Source organism: Notamacropus eugenii, chromosome 4, assembly GCF_028372415.1.
Source record: "Notamacropus eugenii isolate mMacEug1 chromosome 4, mMacEug1.pri_v2, whole genome shotgun sequence".
NCBI classification, from domain to species: domain Eukaryota; kingdom Metazoa; phylum Chordata; class Mammalia; order Diprotodontia; family Macropodidae; genus Notamacropus; species Notamacropus eugenii.
Window position 1 is genome coordinate 342,032,260 of NC_092875.1, and position 24,055 is coordinate 342,056,314.

Here is a 24,055-nt window from a genome sequence, read left to right on the forward strand (position 1 = left end):
AGATACTTAGGGTCTCAAAGCAGAATGTGTGCTCTCCCCAATCAATAAGAAAATATTCAGACAGATACCTGATGTGAGGAATGAGACACAGGGGAGGTGAATTTGAAAAGTAAAACACTCTAAACTGCCCTTGAGACTTGTGAAGACAGGTAGACATGAATAAGTATAGCTGAAAGTTTTGGTACCACAAAGAAAGCATAATGGATGCCTTGCGGAGCCAGCAACGACATCCCCTGATGCTGTTATGAAACCTAGAAGATCGAGTTAGCACAGTGTTGAGATTTAGGAGATAACTAAATTGTCTGGTTCCACTGTACTAAAATTTGGGTAACAGAGTTTGGGGAAAAAAATTTTCTTTTATCTTGGGTTTAGATTTGTCTCCATTTCAGTTCTTGAGACAGAACAATTTGGGGCTACCCAAGGATCATTAGAAACCTGGGGATGGAAAGATGAAAAGATTCTAGGTGGTATGTAGCCCAATAAATTCTCTTCATTATTAACCAACTATCTAAGTCATGAGAATTAACAAGATTTGGCAAGCTCCAACAACCATGAATCATGGTTCTTCAAGATGAAGAGCCTTAAGACAAAGGACAGGCCAAGGGGGAGGGCAGGAAGCAGTGGCTGACACTTAAATTCTAGATGGACAGAAGTACAGAGTATGTGCATTTTCTAGATCAGGAGTTCTTAGCCTGGGATCCAAATATGAATTTCCCATACATAAATCTGGATGGGAAAAATAAAAGAATTACTCTTTATTTCACTAACCTCCAACTAAACATTTCCTTCAATTATTTAAAAAATACTGTTCTGAGAAGTGATCCATGACTAAAAAAAAAGTTAAGAACCCTTGCTCTAGGTCTAAATCACAAAAACCAAACTTTCTCCCAATTATTGGGAATGTTTGCATATAGATACCCAACATAAAATATCTCTCAACTATCAGAAATATCAGCCCTTGAGGAGGTCCAGACTGTAAATTTCCAAGGAACTATAAATGGAAAGGAAAGAAAAAGCCCAAATCTCCCAGGCTTTATGCTAGAATTACTGAGGAAGAAATGTACAAACTTGGTCTCTAAATTTCCAGAAGAGGCAAGGACTTTAGTTAACTTTTTTGGTAGGCAGTAGCCCTAAAATATAACTAGGTAATCTCCTTTGATTACACAGATTGTATTAAAGATATGGGCTATAGCTTCCACTGACCTTTTTGGTTGGGGCTTAGGATTCCAATTTCCTTGACCTTTTTGGTTCCAGTTGCCTAAATTCTAGTGTCACAGTGACTCACCCTGTGCTCTGGGAGAAAAAGTGTAAGACTTTCCTTGAAATGGAGCAGAGATAAAGACTGATCCTCCTATTCAATTTTCTTGGGGAAAAAAAGGTTATTTCGAAGAGAAGCTGATCTTGTTTGTTTGAGTTCAATGTGGTACTACATTTAAATAGAATTCAACAGTCACAGGCATCATTCTAATTTCTAAATCATCCTCAGGGGATGGGGATATGCATACTGGAAGGATATAAGTAATTTAATAATATTACTGATTTGGGGCTCCAGTTAATGATATGATTAATCTAGAATTAGATTCAGGAGTAAAAGTGCTACCACATATTCTATTTCAAAAAATAAACAAGATGGTTTTGTTAGTAAAAGTTTCCATGATGTATCTTGCTTCATGGAAAAGATTTTTTCCCAGTAAGAAGTGGAAACAAAAGAAGGGTTTGGAAGAAAGGGTTTGATTAAAGGCAACAGTTCAAACCTCAATTTCTACATCAAAAGAAACTTTCTACTTTAGCTCAGAGATGAAATGAATATATCCCTTACTTAAGGACACTCTTCTTGAACAAGAATACGTATAGAGAAAGCACATCACTACAAAGTAATGTAAAACAAGTTTTTCTTCTTACGTTAACAATCAAACCCTCAGACTCCGAGGTACTACTGTTGGTTCAGCGGTACAGAAAAATGATTCTTTCTTTCCTATAGGAGGAAGAATTGTATTCTCTCCCAGAAAGAAAGATAATTCATCTGCTTTAGGACTCAGAGGAAATTAACCTATCTTTCACTTGCTTAAATTATACTTCCTTCCTTATAATGAGATAAGGACTGTGTGATTAGCTCTGAATTGGCGCCAGTAGCTACCAAAAGGTAAATTAGGGGACAGTGCAGGAAAAAAGCTCTGGAGGGTGGTGATTTTTTAGACCCTCTACCTGAGAACACGGGATAGGAAAGATCTATAATTGTAAAGTAATGAAAAAGTAGACTGTAAACTCTGGAATTGTTATTAGATAAAAGGCTCCCTTCTCAGGTCAACAAAAGGACTCTCTCAAACTTTGAAGTTTTGCTGATTCTGGAGGTCAGAGAAGTGTTCTCATAACAGTAAGAATTGTATTCTCTCCCAAAAAGAAATCACAGAAAAGGAGAAAGGTTATTCCACTGCACTAAAAGAGGCATTCTAGAAACCTTAAAATTTCTATTAGACAAAGGAGGCTCAGGTCCCTGGTCAAAGGATGTAAGCCATCAGTCAATTCCACTGCTTAAAGAGCAACTTCAGTCCTGTGGTAAGTAGTGTATAGTAAAAGTTAAGTGGTAAGTTAAGGTTCTGTGTAGATTTTTCACCAGTATGCAAACAAAGGTTGGTCTGGTCAGAAATGAATTGAAAAGGAGCTCCTTACCTCCCCCAACTTCCTTTTCTTCTATAATTTATCTTAGAGTTCCAAGAAGGTATTTGTATAAGTTTCTGACTGAATTATTGTATAAAGAAATGTAGAACTGATACACCTATGGATCTACCTCAGTACAGGAGGTGAGAGTAGAGGACCTGATACATTGCTGTCTGAACAGGACATATCCAAGAGAAAACCACTGGATCAAATAATTTTCAGAACACCAAAGGATATGTTACATAAACCTAATGACCCAGGGGCAGGGATGATTCCATTCCATCTTTGGAAAAGAAGTTAAATTATACACTCCTCAGAGATAGAAGCTAAAATAAACAAAAACAAAATATATACAGGTCACATGCAGAATCTATTTCCATATGCCATTGCTTTAGGGTTATAACTAAAAAGGGGTTAATGTTCTTAAACAAGAATTTAATATTTTTAAGTGCCTGACGTACCAGGAACCATGCTCAACATTGGGATAAAAACACAAAGAATGAAATTATCCCTATTATTAAGTAGTTCACATTCTAATGGGGAAGACAACATGATTCTACATGTTATATGCAAGCAAAGTCATCATAAATATGTACAAAACAAATACAAATTATTACATACAAGGTTTTGAAGGAGAGCATTAATTGTTGCAGAGAGAGAGGGAACCAAGTAAAGGCTTCATCTAGAAGTTGTATGAGATGCTTCTTGAAGAAAAAAGGTATTTTATGAGGTGGAGGTGAAGGAGTATATTTTAGGAAAACAGTCAGTGTAAAGGAGTGGAGACAGGAGGAAGACTGTAGCAAATGTAGAAAAATTGGCTGGAACCAGATTGTGAAGGACTTTAAAACATAAACAAATAAGAATTATCCTAAAGGCAATATGGAATCCCTAGAGTTTATTGAGTAGGACAGTAACATGGTCAGATGTGTGTTGGAAGAAAATTATTTTTAACAGCTGTGGGGATGATAGAATCAAGTGAGGAGACATGAGGCAAAGAAACTAATGAAGATACCCCTGTAATAGTCTAGGCCAGAGATGATGAGGGCTTGAAGTAAGGTACTCTGGAAACAAAAATAGCAAGATTTGGCAATTAACTGGATAAGGAAAGTAAGGGAGAGTGTGAAATTGAGGATGAAACTTGGAAGTCAGAAAGTTAGAAGCTTGAAAGCCTAGAAGAATGATGATGCTTTCAACAGAAATAAGGAAGTTTGGAAGAAGGAAAGGTTTCAAGGGAAAGAATGAATTCTATTTTAAACATGCTGAGTCTGAGGTATATCTGGGACATTCAGTTTTATAGATACATGGATCTGGCAGATATCTGCATAGAGATTATAAAAAGCAAAAGCACACCAAACCAAACATGGAAGTTGATGAGGTCACCGAGAGAATAGCCAGAAAAGTGGAGGGCTCAGTACAGAAATAAAAAGGAAAAAAATAAAATGAAATAACAAAAGGGCCCAGGAATAAAAAACAATGAGGGGGCATGTATGATATGGATGATGAACCAGCAAAGAAGATTGGGAAGTAGGGAGAGGGAAGGAAATCTGACTACAAAGGGATGAGGGGCAAATGAGAGAAGAGCCAATGAGTATAGGCAGCTTTTTCATGTCACGCACTTATTAACTCTACATTCTAGCTTCCAGCCTCATCACCAGACTGAAACTTTTCCCTCTTAAGTTACTGTTATTTAAAATTGTCAAATCTAGTGACCTATTATTGATCCTCATCCTTCTTCACCACTTTGCAGCCTCTGACACTGTCAATCACCCTCTTTTCTCTCTTGATTTTTTGTGACATAAATCTATCCTAGTTTTTCTCCTCATCTATATGACTGTTCCTTAGTCTCTTAAAGGAGCTTCATACAGATCATGTCTGCTAAGCATGGATGTACCAAAGGGCTCTGTCCTGGGTCCTCTCCTCTGCCTTCATGTTTCAGTTAGTGGTATTATCAGCTCCCGTGGATCATCATCGTCTCTATACTGATAATTGTTAAACCTACTTATCTGGCCCTTTCTGGTAACTTCCAGGCTCCCATCCCTGATTACTGCATATCTCAAGTTGGATGACTTACAGAAATCTTAAAACTCAAGCCTCAGGCTGACCTCTATCTTTCCCCATAACTTTCTCCTCTTCCTATCTTCCCTACTACTTTGGAGTTTACTACACTCCTCCCAGTCACGTGGGTTTGAAACTTAGTTGTCATCCTCTTCTCCTCACTCTCCCTCACTCTACATGTCCAATATACTGCAAAAATCTATCGATTGTGCCACTCTCATAACATCTCTCCCATCCGTCCTGTTCTCTCTTCTGACAATGCCAATACCTTGGTGCAAGTTCTCATCATTTAACAACTGGACTATTACAACAGCTTGTTGTTTGGTCTCCCTGCCACAAGACTCTCCCCATTCAAATCTATTGTCCATGCAGGAGTGAAAGTCATTTTCCTAAAGCGTGGCTCTGACCATGTCACCCCACTACTCAATAAACTCCAATTATCTCTCTACTATTTCCAGAATCAAATAAAAAATCCACTATTTGGCTTTCCAAGCCTAGCATAACCTGCCCCATCTCTACCTTACTAATCTTCTTAAACCTTACATCATATGTCTCCTCTACCCCACTTCTCAAACCATGGCACATATTCTGCAATCTAGTTACACCAGTCTCTTTGCTGTTCCTCAAACAAGGCATTTAATCTCCTGACTCTGGGCATTTTCTTTTCATTTTTTTTTCCTTTTAATCAATTTTTATTGATGCTTTCTGTTTTCTACATTATCATAATTATCCAAAGTATCCCTTCCTCCCTCACAGAATCATCCCATATAGCAAACAATTTGGGGGGGGGGGGAGGAAAAAGAATCATCACAATTGATGAATAGACTGAAAAATTCCAAAATCATGTTTAATGTCCTGTCCTGTGGATCTTCTACCTCAATGAAGGGGTGAGCTGGAAGTGTCTACTCATACCCCATCGTTCAAGTCCTGCTTAATCATTATAATTTTATTATACTAATATTTTATTTTTTGATGTATGGTTGTTTTTCCCCATAAACGTTGTTGTAGGTATGGTGTATGTTGTTTTGTTGGCTCTGCTTACTTTACCCTGCATGAATTCATGTAGATTTTTCCACTCTCTGCATTCATTATACACATCATTTCTTCTAGCATAGTAATATCCTATCACATTCATGACCACAGTGCTTTTTAGTGATTCCCCAATTAATGGACATCGATTTTTATTTCCTGTTCTTTGCTATCACAAAAAGTGATGCTATAAATATTTTGGTGTCTATGGGGACTTCTTATCAATAGCTTCCTTGAGGCATAAGTCCAGTATGGGAGTCTCTAGTTCAAAGACTATGGACATTTTAGTCATTTTGTTTGTATGATTGCAATTGTTTTCCAAAAAGGTTGTACAATTTATCAGTTTCACCAATAATTTAGTGTAACTATCATCCCATAATCCCTCCAACATTGACTATTGCCATTTTTTGGTCATTTTTGCCAATGTACAGAGTGTGAGATGAAACTTCAGAGCTGGGATTTACATTTATCTTATTATTAGCAATTAGGGGCATTCCTTCATGTGGCTGTGAATACTTTTCAATTCTCTTTTTGGAGACCTATTTACTCACATCCCCTGACCACTTGTTTACTGGGGAATGGCTATTAGTGTCTCTCTCTCTCTCTCTCTCTCTCTCTCTCTCTCTCTCTATATATATATATATATATATACACACACGTATTTATTTGTAATAAATTGTTGTATGTCTTGGATTTCAAACCCTTATCAGAGAAATTTGATATGAAGATCTTTTCCCCATTTGACTACTTCCCTTCTTATTCTAGCTGTGTTAATTTTCTCTGTGCAGAAGCTTTTCAATTTCATCTTCTTTAACTGCCTCATATGTTGTTTGGTTAAGAATATATCTTCTAGGGGAGTGGAGCCAAGATGGCAGAGAAAAGCCAGGAAATTGCCTGAATTCTCCTCAGTTTCCCTCAGAAACAACATTAAATCAAGCTTCTAAAAAGAATTCTGGAGCAACAGAATCCACAAAAAGATGAAGTAAAACAATTTCCCTGCCCAAGGTAACACATAAGGACTTTAGGGTAAAAGGGGAGCACAGCTCAGCACAGGCGATGTCTGGGCTAGTCAGTGGAAGGTTCTTTTTTTTTTAATTTAGTTTGTTTTCAGTTTTTAACAATCACTTCCATAAGTCTTAAATTTTCTCCATCTCTGTCGCTGAGACAGCATTCAATCTTATATGGGTTCTACACATACATTCTTATTAAACACATTTTCACATTAGTCATGCTTCACAGAAGAATTAAAACGAATGGGAGAAACTATGAGAAAACAAAACAAAACACAAGAGAAAAGAGTCTGCTTCATTCTGTGCTCTAATTTCATAATTCTTTCTCTGGATGTGAATGGCATTTTGCCTCAAGAGTCCTTTGGGGATGTTTTTGGTCCTTGCATTGCTGCGAAGGGCTCAGTCAATCAGAAACTATGTGGCTATTACTCTGTCTAATGTTCTCCTGGATCTGCTCATTTCACTCAGCATCAATTCATGTATGTCTTTCCAGGTTTTTCTGAAGTCCAACTGTTCATCATTTCTTATAGCACAGCAGTATTCCATTACATTCATAGTGGGAGGTTCTTAGCCACAGCACAGCTCATCAACTGAGATTCTGAAGTTCTGGTTCAGCAGAAGAATAGCACAGTACGCCTGCTATGAGACCTCCAGCCCCAGGGCAGAAGGCAAACTACCAGCCCTGGAACCCAGGGCACAACAGGTTCAACTAGGCCAGGCCCCCCTAGTACAGTAGGCAAGTCACCAGCTGCAGAGGCCCAGCACAGAAAGCCATTCATCAGGCCCCTAACCCCAGTGCAAGAAGCTTGAGACAGTGCCCCCAGTATCCCAGGAGCAAAGCTCAAAATTTTTAAATGAGTAAAAAACAAAAAAAGAACCCTGACAATAGAAAATTACTATGGCAGCAGGGAAGATCAAAATACAGACTCAGGACAACAATGCTAAAATGCCTATATGTAAAGGCTCAAAGAAGACTATGAATTGGTCTCAAGTCCCAAAAGTCCTCTTGGAAGAGTTCAAAAAGGATTTTAAGCAAGGCAGAAAAACAATTGGGAAAACAAATGAGTTATACGAGAGACTTATGAAAAAAGAGTCAACAGCTTGGAAAAGGAAGCACAAAAATTGACTGAAGAAAACAATTTCTTAAAAAATAGAATGGCCAAATGGAAAAGAAGGTACAAAAGCTAACTGAAGAAAATATCTTAAAAATTAGAACTGAACTCCAGGACACATCAAAAATCAGTCAAACAAAATCAAAAGAATGAAAAAACAGAAGATAATATAAAATGCCTCACTGGGAAAACAAATGACCTGGAAAACAGACCCAAGAGAAAATAACTTAAGAATTATTGGACTACCACAATGAAAAAAAGAGCCTGGACAGTATCTTTCAAGAAATCATCAAAGAAAACTGCCCTGATACCCTAGAACCAGAGGGTAAAACAGTCATTGAAAGAAAACACTAGTCACATGAAAGACATGCAAAAATGAAAACTCCCATTCTAGAACTAACAGGTCAAGGAGAAAATACTGTAAGCAGCAAGAAAGAAAAAAGTCCAATATCAAGGAACCACAATCAGGATTACACAGAACTTCACAGCTTCTACATTAAAAGATCAGAGGTCTTGGGATATGATGTTCTGGAAGGCTTGGATTACAAACAAGAATCAACAACCCAGGAAAATGGAGCATATAACCTCTCAGGAGAAAAGATGAACATTGAATGAAACAGGGGACTTTGAAACTTTCCTGATAAAAAGACCAAAGATGCAAAGAAAATGATCTTCAAATACAAGACTCAAGAGAAGTACAAACAGGTGAACAGAAAAGAAAAAAACAACATATATGGTATTCAATATGATTAAACTGTTTATATCGCCACATGGAAAGATAATATTTGTAACTTTTAGGAACTCTATCTTTATTAGGGCAGTCAGAAGGAATATATTTGGACAGAAGGTATAGGGATAAGTTGATTTTGATGTGATGATAAAAAAATTAATTAAGGGGTGAAAAAAAAAAGGAGAGGAAGAACATGGCAAATTATATCACATGAAGAAGCATGAAAGACCCATTACAGTAGAAGGAATGGGGTGGAGTAGGTGGTGAGCACTGTTTGAGCCTTATTTTCATTGGATTTAGCTCAAAGAGAGAATTAATATATGCACTCAGTTGGACAGATAAATCTATCTTACCCTATATGAAAGTCAAGGGGAAAGGAGAAAGAAAAGGGGGTGAGGTGCACTGACAGAAGGGAGGGCAGACTTGGGGAGGCAATGGTCAAAAGTAAAACACTGGTGAGGACAGACAGGGTGTAAGGAGTAAGAAAAGAATAAGAGGGAAAATAGAATGGAGGGAAATACATAGTAATCATAACTGTGAATGTGAATGAGATGAACTCTTAAATAATATGAAAGTAAACAACAGAATGGATTAAAAGCCAGAATCCTACAATATGTCATTTATAAGAAACACAAAGGAAGCAGAGAGAAACACACAGAGTAAAGGTTAAAAGGCTGGAGCAGAATATATTATGGTTCAGCAGAAGTAACAATCCTGATCTCAAAGCAAAAGCAAAAACAGATCTAATTAAAAGAGACAAGGAAGAAAACTACATCTTGCTAAAAGGTATCACAGACAATGAAGTAATATCAATACTACACATATATGCACCAAGTAGTATAGGATCCAAATTCTCAGAGAAGTTAAGTGAGTTACAGGGAGAAACAGACACCAAAACTAAGTAAGGAACCTCAAGCTCCCCTTCTCAGAAGTAGATAAATCTAGCACAAAATAAACAAGAAAGAAGTTAAGGAAGTGAATAGAATTTTAGAAAACTTAGATATGATAGACCTCTGGAGAAAACTGAATGGGGATACAAAGAAATATCCCTTTTTCCCAGTGGTTCAAGGCACTTACACAAAAAATGACAATGTATTAGGTAATTAGAGTATGAAAACCTCATAGTCAAATGCAAAAAGGCAGAAATATTATATGCATCCTTTTTAGATCATGATATAATAAAAATGACATGTAATGAAGGGCCATGGAAAGAGACAAAAAATTAATTGGAAACTAAATGATTTCATCCTAAAGAATGAGTGGTCAAACAACAAATCACAGAAACAATAAAAAATTTCATCAAAGAGAATGGTAATAATGAGACAACATACCAAAATTTATAAGATGAAGTCAAAACAAATATGGGGGAAATTTTATATCTCTAAATTTTTATAGAAATAAAACAGAGAAAGAACAGATAAATGAATTGGTCATGCAATTAAAAAAGATAGAAGAACAAATTAAAAATCCCCAATTAAATACCAAATTAGATTAGACATTTTGAAAATCAAAGGAGAGTAATATAAAATTGAAAATAAAAAACCAAAGAAATAATACAAAAAAAGAGCTGGTTTTATGAAAAAAAATAGATAAACCTTTGGCTAATTTGATAAAAAAAAAGAACAAAGAAAACCAAATTACCAGTATCAAAAATGAAAAAGGTGAATTCAACACCAATGAAGAGGAAATTAAAGCAACAATAAGGAGCTATTTTGCCCAAATGTATGTCAACAAATCTGGCAATCAAAGTGAAATGGATGAATATTTGCAAAAGATAAATTGTCCAAATTAACAGATGAGGTAATAAAATATTTCAAAAAAATATTTCATGTTTTAGAAAAAGAAATTGAATAAGACATCAATAAATCCCCTAAGAAGAAAATCTCCAGGGTCAGATGGAATTTACAAGTGAATTGTACTAAACATTTAAAGAACAATTAATTCTAATACTATATAAATTATTTGGGAAAATAGGTGAAGAAGGAGTTCTACCAAATTCCTTTTATGTCACCAATATGGTGCTGAACAGAGAAAGAAAATAATATACCAATTTCCCTAATGAATAGCGATGCAAAATTTTTAAATAAAGCATTACAGCAATTTATCACAAGGATAATACAATATGACCAGGTAAGATTTATACCCAGAACACAGGGCTCATTCAGAATTAGGAAAACTATCAGAATAATTGACCATATCAATAACAAAACCAACAGAAATCATATGACTATCTCAACAGATGCAGAAAAAAGCTTTTGACCAAATAAAGCACCCATTCCTATTAAAACACTAGAGAGTATAGGAATAAATGGAGCTTTACTTAAAATAATATATAGTAACTATCTAAAACCATCAGTGGATAAACTAGAAACCTTCCCAATAAGATCAGGGATGAAACAAGGATGTCCATTATCACCACTATTATTCAATATTAAAAATGTCAGCTTTAGCAATGTTAGCTCTAGCAATAAAAAGAAACTGAAGGAATTAGACTAGGCATTGAGGAAACAAAACTATTACTCTTTGGAGATGATATATTGAGATACTTAGATAATCCTAGAGAATCAACTAGAAAACTACCTGAAATATCAATGAACAACTTTAGCAAAGTTTCAGGATATAAAATAAACTCATATAAATAATCAGCATTACCAACAAAACCAAGGAACAAGAGAAAAAGAAATTCCATTTAAAATAACTGTAAGCAATATAAAATACTTGGGAGTCTACCTGCCAAGACAAAACTTGGAACTATATGAACACAATTACAAAACACTTTTAATACAAAGTCAGATCTAAACAATTAGAAAAATATCAGTTGCTCATAGATAGGCTGAGCTAATATAACAAAAATGACAATTCTACTTAAATTAATTTATTCCGAGCCATACCAATCAAACTACCAAAAATTATTTTATATAACTACAAAAAAATAACAAAATTCATCTGGAAGAACAAGAGGTCATGAATTTCAAGGGAATTAATGAAAAATATGCAAAGGAAAAGTAGCCTAACAATACCAGATCTAAAACTATATTATAAAGCAGTAATCGTCAAAACTATTTGAAACTACTTAAGAAACAGAGTGGTGGATCAGTGGAATAGATTAGGTACACAAGATATAACAGTAAATAATTATAGTAATCTACTGTTTGATAAAGCCAAAGATTGTAGCTTCTAGGATAAAACCTCACTATTGGATGAAAACTAGAAAATAGTATGGCAGAAACTAGGCATAGACTAAAATCTTACACTGTATACCAAGATATGGTCAAAATGGGTACATGATTTAGACATAAAAGGTGATACTATAAGAAATTTAGAAGAGCAAGAAATAATTTACCTGTCAGATGTACAGAGAATGGAAGAATTTATGACCAAAAAAGAGATAGAGAACATTATGAAATGCAAAATGGATAGTTTTGTTTACATTAAATTAAAAAGTTTTTGCACAAACAAAACCAATGCAACCAAGATTAGAAGGAAAACAAAAAGATGAGAAACAATTTTTCCAGGAAATGCTTCTGATAAAGTCCTCATTTCTACAATATATAGAGAGAACAGAGTCAAATTTATAAGAGTACAACTCATTCCCCAATTGATAAATTGTCAAAGGATATGAACAGGTAGTTTTCATCTATCTATAATCACATGAAATGTAAATTAAAACAACTCTGAGATGCCATGTCAGACTGAATAATATGAGAGAAAAGGAAAATGATAAATGCTGGAAAAGATGTGGGGAAAATTAGAAAAAAATTTCCAATGCTAATGCATTGTTGGTAGAGTTCAGAATTGATTCTGGAGAACAATAAGGAACTACCCAAAGGGCAATCAAATTGTGCATATCCTTTGATCCAGCAGTACCACTAGGTTGTATCCCAAAGAGATCATCAAAAGAGGGAAAGGACCTACATGTACAAAAATATTTATAGCAGCTCTTTTTGTGGTAGCAAAGAATTGGAAAGTGAGGGAATGCCCATCAACTGTTAAATGACTAAACAAGTTGTGGCATATGAATATAATGACATACTACTATGCTATAAGAAATGATAAGCAGATGGATTTCAGAAAAACCTGGAAAGATTTACATAAACTGAATCTGAGTGAAGTGAGCAGAACCAGGAGAATAGTACACGGTAACAGAAACATTGTGCAATGATAAACTATGATTGACTTGGTTGGCTCTTCTGAACAATGATCCAAGACTATTCCAAAAGATTCATGATGGAAAATACTATCAACATTCAGAGAAAGAACTCTGAAATCTGAATGTAGATCAAAGCACACTATCTTTGCTTCTTTTTGCATTTTTATGTGTGGCTTTTCCCTTTTGTTCAGTTTCCTTTTTCACATGACTGATGTGAAAATGTTTACATGGTTGAATATGTATAACCTATGTCATGTTGCTTACTATCTTGGGGAAGAGGAATGCGAGGGAAAAAAAATTTAGAATGAAAAATCTTACAAAAAATGAATGTTAAAAACTATTTTTATAAATAATTTAAAAAAATAAAATACTATTTACAGAAAAAGATAAGGAAATAGAGAGGAAATACTGAAATTTTAAGTATACTGAATTTTTAATAAAGTGACAGGAAATGTTTGGGAAATTTATTTTCATTTCTAGAAAATGTAACTGTGTGTGTGTATGTATGTATGTATGTATATGCATATGCAGTCTGTGTAAACAGCTTTTCTAGTCCAAAATAAACAAAACTTATAGGAAAAAATGTGGAAAAAAATTTATCCACAATTATATATGTCAGTGGATCTTTGTTTTGCCCATGGTGACATTTTTCATATGGTGTCTCCTCAATAACTTTAAAATTCTTATAAGATGTCTTGTTTGAGGATAGTTTTCAAAGTAGATCTTATTTTATGAATTAACTTTTTAAATTTTTTAAAAATATGACCAATGAGATTTTGTGTTCTCTCTGTATCTGTGCTCTAATATAGAAATTCATCTGAAAAAGTCTTGCTCTCTTCTTCTCATATTCTTATCAAGGAACAACTTGATGCATGCATAAACAAGGCCTGTAAATATTTAATTATAGAGGAGAACGCAAGCTTATATAATGTTGATAAAAATACAAATTTAAAAAGAGAACATATCTTTTATTTATAGTTATGAAAGGTACATGATCTGTTTCTCTTCTAAGTTTTTTATAATACAACCTTTAATTATTAAGACTGTAGAATTTATTTAGACTATATTATGGAATATGGTACGAGATATTGATATGAATCTAATTTCTGTCAACATGTTTATTTTTTTACAGCAACTTTTATTTATTTAAGGAATTTTTTCCTAGGTAATTTCTGTTTTCCTTTTTATCAAACACTGGTTATTGAGTTCTATTGTTTCTGATTCTCCCTTATCCAACATGTTCCACTGATCTCTCTATTTTTTAACCAATACCAACTGGTTTAAATGACTGCTGCTTTATGATACAGTTTGAGGTCTGGTTCAGTGTTATTCCCCCCTTCATACTTTCTTCATTTCATCATTTCCCTATTCCAGATCTTTTGTTTTTCCAGATGAAATTTTTATTATTTTATCAAGTTCAAAAACACATACCACTGGTAATTTGAATGGAATAGCACTAAAATAAAAATTAATTCAGGTACTATTGTCCTTTTCATTACATTGGTACAGCCTAGCCATGAGCACTGAATGTTCCTCCAGCTATTTAAGCTGTTCTTTTTTTCTTTAAGTAGCAATTTTTAGTTGCATCTATGCAAATCTTTTGTGTGCTTTGATAAGTCAACACTTAGATAAGTGGTTTGGGATGTTTTAGTTTTTTAAAATATTATGTTGAATGTTTTTTCAATAGTGAATCATCCTTGCAACCCTCGTAACAAATCCCACTTGGTTATAACAAATACTTTCATGGATCAAAATTTTGTAGTCTGTTTGACAGGATTTTTTTCAAAATTTTCAGTTCAACATTTATTAATGATACTGACCTATTCCTTCTGTGCTTACCTTTCCCTGGTTTAAGTATCAGGTATGTATTTGTCTCATAAAAAGATTCTGACAAGCTTCTTTCTCAATTTTGGAAAATAATTTGTGAAGTAACCGTTCTTTAAAAGTTTGATAGAATCCTCCTGTGAAGCCACCAGGATTGGTAATTTTTTCTTAGATAGTTCTTTTAAAACTGGATCTATTTTTTTTTCTGAGATCAGGTTACTTAAGATTTCTATCTGGTCTTCTGATAGTCTGGGCATTTTATAGATACAGATATATGTATGTATACATGTATGTGTATATATATGTATATGTATACATACACACATATAGATGGTACTGCTCTATTTTTTTCTTTTCTTAATTTGGTTAGCACATAACTGCATAATACACTCAGATTATTCTTTTTATTTCTTGTTTTGTTCTAATTTTCCCTAGGTCATTTACTAATTTATTGATGTGATTTTCTGTTTTCTTTTTCTTAATCAGATTAACCTAAGGGTTTATTGATTTTATTAGTTTTTTCAGGAACCAGTTTTCAGTTTTCTTATTCAATCTGCCACTTTTTCATTTTAGTAAATTGTTTAATCCATTCACATTTAATATTAAGAGAAATTTATATTTTCCCCCAACTGGTTCTAATTTTATTTCAAGCTATGATTATTTTCCCCCTTCTGCTATAAAAACAGTCCTATGTTCCTTCAGTTATTTATTTAATTTTAAAAATAAAGTTGGCCATATTCCCACTGGCTCTCTTCCCATCACCCCTGATGCTCTTCCTCTCATTTATTACCCTTTTCCTTTTGGGATCTTGAATATCAGTTCCTTTTTCTCTTCTTTAATCTGGTTATATCTGATTCTTCCCCCTTCAATCAGTCCTATTCATTACTTTTTAAAAATTTTATTTGTTTTGCACTCCTTCCAAAAAAGGATTTCTCTCATTTTCTTCATTAACCATCTTTTCTTTCTGTCTACTCTAGATCCTCTTTCTTTGATTCATCATGTTTATAATTATCTAGTCTCCATTCTCTATATTCATCATGCAATCATGATGCAATTAAAACTTCCAAGGCATCCTCTAGGCTTTCTCCTCTATGCAGTTTCTACTACTGCTCTGTAGAGCTTGCCCTTTTTCATGATTCCTCACTCCCAACAATGCCAATTACTGCTGTTATCAGAGAGGACATTGCCCTCTACCCAACAACATCCCTGATTATGTAGCCAAACACCTATCTATATCCTCTACCATTATTCTTTTTTCTCATTTGCCTCAAAATCTTTTCCCAGGGTCCATGACCTCCTACTCCCCTTACATGCTCCAGTTGCCCCCAAGAGCTCCAACTCCCTCACTCCCAAGGCAGAAAAATAGTCTTTTCAAACACCAGATAAAACTCAGCGCACTGTCTCTACCTCCCTTCACAGACCATTTCTCTTCATCTATAGTATTCACCAATGGAACCTCCTCTTACCACCAAAGCAAGGCCTTCTTCTTTTTCCTTCCCCCTTCCACTGTTTCAATCCTTACTTGCCCATTTCCCTTGTAGGCTCTTTTCCTAGTGAGATCATAGGGGTCATTACTAGCTCTATTTGACCTGGCTAGCACACGTTCCTTTATATCTCCCTGCTCTCCTCTCCCTTTTTCATGTACCCTCTCATATTGTTATGTAGTCACACACAAAAACTGATTCATCTCTAGGCAGGGTGTTGCTTCAGGCCTGCTTCTTCACTGTTACCTCCACCAAACTAGTATCTTCACCCCTTTTTCCTTGTGTTCACTTATAAAGAAGTCTCTTACTGCTTTCTCTGCTGTCACTGTTTTTCTTGGTGTCCTTGGATGCTGCATTTATTCAGTTCTACTGCATTTCTGTTAGTTGTGGTGTTTGAGAAGCAAATACTCTCATCAGTTCTGTTTTTCTTTCTAAAGTTACTTCAAATGCTTTTTTATCACTGATTTTATCTTCATTTATGGTTATGCTCCAATTTGTTATCCTGGGCTGCATGCTGACCTCCACTGTTCTGCACATTCTGCGTTTTCTGGTGGGTGAACAGTATCATGTTATTCAAATTTCTTTCCTATGCAGCTGAAGGTCTTTCTCTTGATCACTTGCACAACTTGATTCTCAACTGAACTGTTCAAGACACTAAGTGTCTTAAGAGTTTGCAGCCTTGGTTTTATTTTTGGCTTTTTTTTCTGGGGGCAATTAATGAATTCTTTCAACTGGCATTTCATTTTCTCAGTTCAATTTTCTTATTTTCTACATTATAGTGTCAATGTTTTTGGTTCTGCTGTCTTCTTCTGGAAGGTTTATGATTCTCACGTTGTATCTATGCATTGAATCTTTGATCTCAGTATGCTTTGTTTGTATAGTGATCATACTTTCTTTTAATATTATTGTCTTTTGCTTCTCTCCTTCTAGATTGTCCTTTACTTCTGTGTATCTGCATTTCCAATCTACTGTTTTCTTTTTTTTCAGTAAGACTTGTTGCTGCAGATCTCAGTTTTTCCATTCTTCCTATGAGTTTTGCTGTACAGGCCATAAATCCTGCTCTAATAAATTTCATTTCTCTTTCGAACCACTCAGGAAAAGTGTGTTATGGTTCCATCCTCTCCTTACATTCTATAGGGTCCACTGTCTCATCAAATGTTGAGTTGTTTTCCTTTGTTTTGCATTATTTATGGATACTTGATTTCATCTCACTTACTAGATCTGGACGCTATATTCCTTCTGTTAATGTTTTCCCTATTGATTTATTTGCTTACATTCAAAGTCTGAGTTTTCTTCTTCCTTACATCTTTGGTAATTTTAGTCTTTTCCCCTTATTGTTCACTTTCTGACTCTCTTCCTTCTGATGGTAGTTTTCATGGACACCATATTTCAAAGTGTTTCATACTCTCCTCATGCTAGGCAATTCATTGTTTACCAGCATAGGGCTCTGCCTCAAGTGACTTTTATATGAACAGAACTGGCCCCAGATGAATGCTGAGGTGATTTCCTCAGATCTGGTCAAGTGCTACATGGCATCCTCTTCTTCTCTCCTCCTCACCCCCACATATACTGTCCTGTCCCACTCTTGTCTCTGCATTCACAGTTCACAGCTTTGCAGCACTGGTGAGACAAGACTGTCTGACATGCATTAGCTATCTGTCATGGCCCCCGGGAAGCTTTTGGTCCTGAAGAGTTGCTGAGCTGGTTATTTGCTGTGGCCCTAGCAAACTTCTGCAGCCTGAATCTAAAGTCTCCACATAACTGGAAACAAGAAGGGGGAAACTGGAATGTGGAATGAGGTTTTGTTGCAAACCCATATTAGTAAGGGAGATGAGTACATTTGAAAGAAAAAGGAAAAACACGTGGATAGAAAGGGGTTAAAGAAAGGCAAGGAAGAGGGAGCCATTTTTGTTTGTCCTTCCTTCTCAAAAAGGATGATGACATCAGGAAGGTGATGCCATGACAAACAAGTAAACTGGATTTAAGTGAGGGAGGACTATGCAAAGTCACCAGCCTTACTCTCTCCTTCACAGCCATCTGGGTCCAGTGGCAAGATACAGATCAGGATGACTGGAGATAGCCCTGGATGCACTGGGAGATCTTGGCCTTTTAAAATTAAGGTCTTTCCCAGGTCTCAGTCTGACTGAGACAACACTCATTTAGTGATTAAAGATAGGTAAGAAATGAGGCAAAGAATGGCCTCTTTTACCTACTCAAAAAAACTAAGGGAGTAATTCTCTGAAGAAGACAAGAGGGGGTAGGAGCAAGGGTCCATGAACAGGGACTGGCATAGGCAAAAAGGCTGACCTCATTATCAAAGACTGTGGGGAAAAAAGAATAAAGGGTGATGTCAAAGGATTTAGCGATAAAGGAAAGAAGAGAGGACAGGGTTCATTGTGAATGGTCTCAATTTTTTCATGAAATTAAAAGACTAGGTTCTCAGTTGAGAGGGTAGAGTAAGAAGGAGGCAGCAGAGGCTTCAGAAATACAGGGAAAATTTGGAATAGTGCTTCTGGGGAAGATGGGGAATCAGTTAAGGATGAAATAAAGGATTGCCTTGCAGCAGGAATGATCCACCTTAAGTTATATAAGATAAATTTGTATTGTATCTCACCAGCATGGTTTTATTACTCCCTATAACTCCATCCAGCAGTATGTGAATAAGAGCAGAGAAGGAGAAACCCAGAGCTGGGGTTCTGAAAAGGATGAGTAACAATTAAGTGGTGAGGAATTTGAAAGCACAGTGTGGAGCTGAACTGGCGAACTATAGGGTCAGAAGTGGGAACTGGGAAAAACAAAGTCAGAGTATTCCTTGTCATCTTTTCTACCACTATCTCCACCTTTGTCACCTCCTCCCCCCTCAACACCCTGGTCCAAGAGAAAGAGATGAAAAGCTATTTGCTCTCCACTGCTACTTCCAGATTTTCCCTTTGCTACTATTACCCATTCTTTAAGAAATATATCCCTAATAATAGTATACTCATATAGTATGAGAAAGGTACAATGAAAGTGAAGAACAGATTTGGGAGGGGTGAAATACAGGAAAGGAATTAATTATAGCTTAAGATCAGATACAGGAATGTCAGGTCTTTAAAATTTTTTTTTATCAGAGATGAGGAATGTTATTGGATAATACTGAAATTCAGGGTGTAACCATTCCTGTGTGCAACTGAGATGCAGTAGAGGATGTGGCCACAAGACCTGAGAATGAGGATTTGGAAGATTACATGATTTAAAGAAGTATAAACATGAACCATGAAGTTCTCTACTATAAGGTCAGGAATGGAGCAAAGGAAGGCTAAATCATGCAGAAAACTTAAAAAAAAAAAAGGGAGGGGGGGGATAATGACCTGAGAGCTAATGGATAATAGTCACCCTAATCTTGAGAGAAGCATTTTAAGTGAAGCAGCTTCAAAAGAGAAGCTGTCAAATGATGTCTGGCAAAAAGAGAGTCTGAAAGTAGTAGTAGGGAGAAGAAAGGAATATTCCCACTCTCTCTCCAGGATCAGTGTTTTGGGGTGGGAAAAGGAAGGAAGGTGATAGAAAAGTTAAATGAAGGCAGAATAGTGTTAGAGAAGATGGCCAGGGACTGAGTGTTGTTGGAGAAAACCAGGTCTCAGAGCAATTGGATGGATGGATTTATAAGAAGAAACTGACAAGAATGAGGGGAATTTGTTCACTATAGAAAAGGAATTCCATATCCTATTTTGCTGGAAGCAAGTGGGAAGGAATGCAAGAAAAATATGAATTACTATGGCTGAAGTGGTAGGCAGGAGGTAGAATAGGACTAATCCAGGTGCCCTAATATTATAGGATGGACTCACGGTTTGCTGAAGCTTTCTATTTTGCTGCCCAGGTCATGTAAATTTACAGAATGTATAGTCTCTTGCTAAGTAAAGGTTGTAGCTTGCCATAATCAGCACTCTAAGAAAATCATAATTCTTAAAAATCCCTTGCATTTCAATGAGATATTATATAATGCAGTATTAATTCTTTTAAAGTAAAAGATTAAGACTTGCCAGAGAAAATATATTAAAATTATAAATGCTAATTAATTAAACGAAGTGATCATGGATTTAATAAAGGTGAGGTTTTTTCCTCCTTGACTACTATTTAAATGACTATGGAATTCTGAAACAAAAAGAAAATTCAGACAAAAATTTTTTGGAAACGGAAAAGGAAAATTCTCTCATATGGCACATTACTAGTATTTATATTTTTGATTTACCTCTTTCACTTGCATCATCTACCAGAACGATTTCTTCTAGCATGTGTCTTGGTGATCGGTTTATTACACTATGGACAGTTCTTAGAAGTGTACTCCAAGCCTCATTGTGGAAGACAATCACCACACTTGTTGTAGGAAGATTATCTGGATATACCTTTGTTTTACATCTAGAAAAAACAAAATTATAACACAAAACTTTACTAATACCTCTTCTGATTCCCCCAGCTGCTCCCCTGATTATTTTACATTTATTTTGTACACACTTGTATAAATAATGCTGTTTACTTCTTCCCAATAAAATTTAAGTTCCTTGAGAGCCAGAAAAGTCTTATTTCTATCTCTGTATCCTTAGTCCTTAACACAGTGCCTGGAATAAAATAGGCACTCAATAAATGTTTGCTGATTAACAGTACACTTTTAGATTAAGGTTTCCTGATTCTTTTTGTTCATGAGATTCCCCACTGGACAGTTGTTGTTCTATGAGGAAAAGCTGATCAACAAAATACATGAGGATGGTTACAAAAGTCTATTACTTTAATCACAGTATAAAGAGCAGTAGAAATTTCTTTCTTTAAAAAAAATGAAGATAAAATGTTACTAAATAGCTCTTTTAAAAGAAATTCTACTTTATTAATCATAATGGCACCCCATATATTTGAAAAACAGCATTAGATGCTAAGGAAACAAATATAATGAATTTGGTACATTTGCTTATTTAAAAAAAGAATATTTTATTGGTACTAAAAATCAAAATGAAAATGCTAAGTGTTCATACTGACTCCTGAAAACCTTACAATCACAGGAAGTTTATGGGCCATATGGTATTAAGTGATAGAGTGGATTTATAGTACTGGACTTGGAGTTGAATTCAGATTCTTGTTCAGACACTTATTAATTTTGCTAATTAGTAATCCCGGGCAAGTCACTTGACTTCTTCAACCTCAGTTTCTTCATTTGCAAAATGGGCATAATAGTAGCATCCATCTCACAAAATTGTTGTGATATGTAATAAGGTAAGATATGTAAGCATTTTGCAAATCTTAAAATGCTACGTAAATGTTAAGTACTGTTATAATTTTATCATAGCCATGTTACATTAAATTTATAAAGGAAAAAACTTAATTATTTTAAGCTAACAATATTGTCACCCTTTCTGAAAAGCATTTGTCTATTATGATGGAAAATTTGCTATTATCCTCAAATGCTTGAAAATTTGCTATTATCCTCAAATGATCTTTTCAGATTAGCTAGCATTTACATAATTACAAATAACACTGTAAACCTGCCCCATAAAACTATAGATAGGTACCACCACAGCCTATAAAAAGTCAGACATATATTTTGGTTAGAAAATGTAATATAAATATCAGAAAAACAAAAAATTCAAGAAAAAAATTATTTTATTTATCAAGCTCTAGTCTAAATACCTAGCATGTACTAGTGTTACAAAGGATATACATATAAGACAGTCCCCTCCTCCAGAAGTTTTTATTTTAGTTGGGGAAATAAGACTAATGGGACCTCAAAGAAAAACCATTAATCTCTTAAGATTTAAAATAGAGACAAGCAGGACATACATAAGAAGGCTGTAGCAAATTAACAATGATGACATTTATGCAAGAATTGTTATAAAAAACCTCATCCAGGAAATATATGGTTGGTTAAGAGTCAAGACTAATCATACAGTAAAAAATAAGAAACAAATCATGATGAAATAGACTGTCTAAATGTAGTACTGATAAAACTGTGGAATATGTGAAAATAAAGGAGATAACATCTAGTGCAATGGGGATAGATTACCTATGTTGGATTTATAAGAGAATATGGACAAAAACTGCACAAAATTAGAAGGCATAGACAGGTTATAATTGAAAAGACTACTTACATAGATGAGGTCACACATGCACTTTTACATTTGTGTGTGTTTTGTGTGTTTGTCCTTCGTTGCCGAAGAAGACCATGACTTGCACTTGACTCTGTTTTGAGTGAGGGAGGGCTGTGCAGGTCACCAGCCTCACTTCTCCTCCAGAGCCATCTGAATCCAATTCATCAGGATGACTGGAGATGACCCAGGATAAGGCAACTGGGGTTAAGTGACTTGCCCATGGTCATACAACTAGTGAGGGTCAAGTGTTTGAGGTGAGATTTAAACTCAGGTCTGGTCCTCCAGACTCCTGCACTGGTGCTCTATCCACTGCACCACCTACCTGCCCCATTTGTAACTTAAGTTACAAATGTTGATAAGACTACACATATGCAACAATTAGAGAATAACAAAATAACAACGAAGTAATAAAAAAGGGAAATGAATGCTAAATGAAATTAATCCTACTATAGGTATCTCTTACAATGTACTGCCTTCCCTTTCAGCTATTTCTCTTATATTAAAAAAAGCTGAGTATTCCACCCCCCCACTCGCCACCTCCTCACAATGGGAAATTACTCTTTTTTTTCCTCCTACAAACCATACTGATTTGTGGAGGCTTCACTCACTTGTTCCTCCCAGCTTCCAAACCCCAATAAAAACAATTTCCTGGAGAAAGAATTGGAGAAGAATGTGCTCTAGACATTTAAGAAAGAAAAAAAAGACTAAGCAAAAACAAATACCCGCGAAGAATATGAGCATAAATTCCTATGATGAGAAACACTGAAGCCATAGACAGTGGCTAGTACAAAGTTCGTGAAGGGCTGGGTATATCACATATATGAAACACCAAAACACTGAAAAACAGTCTAGATCTAGTACTGTTAGAAACTTTAAGGGAATATGTGCTCAAATTGTATGGCAAAGAAATTAGACCAAAAGAACACAATGTAAGGGAAATTAGAAATTCTATTTCTGTAAGGATGGATACAGAAAGCTAATTTTCAGACTTCCAGAGTGAACATGAAAGACACCGGAATTTAAGTTGATTATAAGTTTAATTTTAGTCAACTATATAGAGACTGACAAAAACAAAAACAAAAAACTAATACAAAGTTTGTTTGGTTTTTTTTAATAGAGGGTAAAGATCTCCAGTCTAAAGTGAAAAACAAATCAAGACCTTCCTCTGACTGTGCTTTCCTTCAGCAGCTGCTCATGTCCTCTGAGAGAAGGCCAGTAAAGGGTAGAGAGGGACTTCCTTTTACTCGCCTACTGCCAGCCTGACCTCTCTCCTCTCAATCCCTACCCCCAATGAAGACAGCCTCTGGTAAACATAATCACCAGTCTTTTGCAAAAGGGAATTGTGAAATGGGGCCTCCCACCTAATTGTTTACAGCCTCATCTGCAGCCTCCTCTGGGAAGAGGAACAACACCTCTTGCTCAAGTCTTATAGTTGCTTATATCTTACAAATCCCAGTAATTCTGAACACCTGCAAGCCATCATCCAAATTCAGATCCTTTAGCAGTTATGTCCACTCATTTCATTGGACAAGGATTTTATATTTAGAGTACCAAATAACCAAGTTAAAGTTTATAGAATCTAAAACCAATGTGATTCTTAGCCTCCAGGCTCCACTGTTCCACCACTCTGCTATAACCAACCCTGCAAAAGCAGAAGACTACATAGGGCTAAGAATAAACAAAACTGATTACAAAAAATACAAGAGGGGGGAAAAAAAGGAATGTTTCCTAATTGGCAGTTATGTAAAATAACAGAAATTGTCTACTAACACATAGGAACAATATAATAAAAATGACAAAAAAACTCATTATTTTGTCTCCACAAATAACAAATAAGAAATATACCCAGAGAAATTTAAGAAAATGAAAACATATGGTTTAACAATCTAT

The 24,055-nt window shown here is 35.3% G+C and overlaps 1 protein-coding gene across 2 annotated transcripts in view; it reads right to left on the reverse strand.

Annotated features, from left to right (window-relative positions):
• The window catches only part of GALNT1 (polypeptide N-acetylgalactosaminyltransferase 1), a 182,833-nt gene that overhangs the window by 59,170 nt on the left and 99,608 nt on the right, over positions 1 to 24,055 (reverse strand). For both annotated transcript variants that reach the window (XM_072605284.1, XM_072605283.1), the window contains exon 4: positions 20,281 to 20,447. In XM_072605284.1, the coding sequence (XP_072461385.1) occupies positions 20,281 to 20,447 (167 nt within the window). The remainder of the gene's footprint in view (positions 1 to 20,280; positions 20,448 to 24,055) is intronic.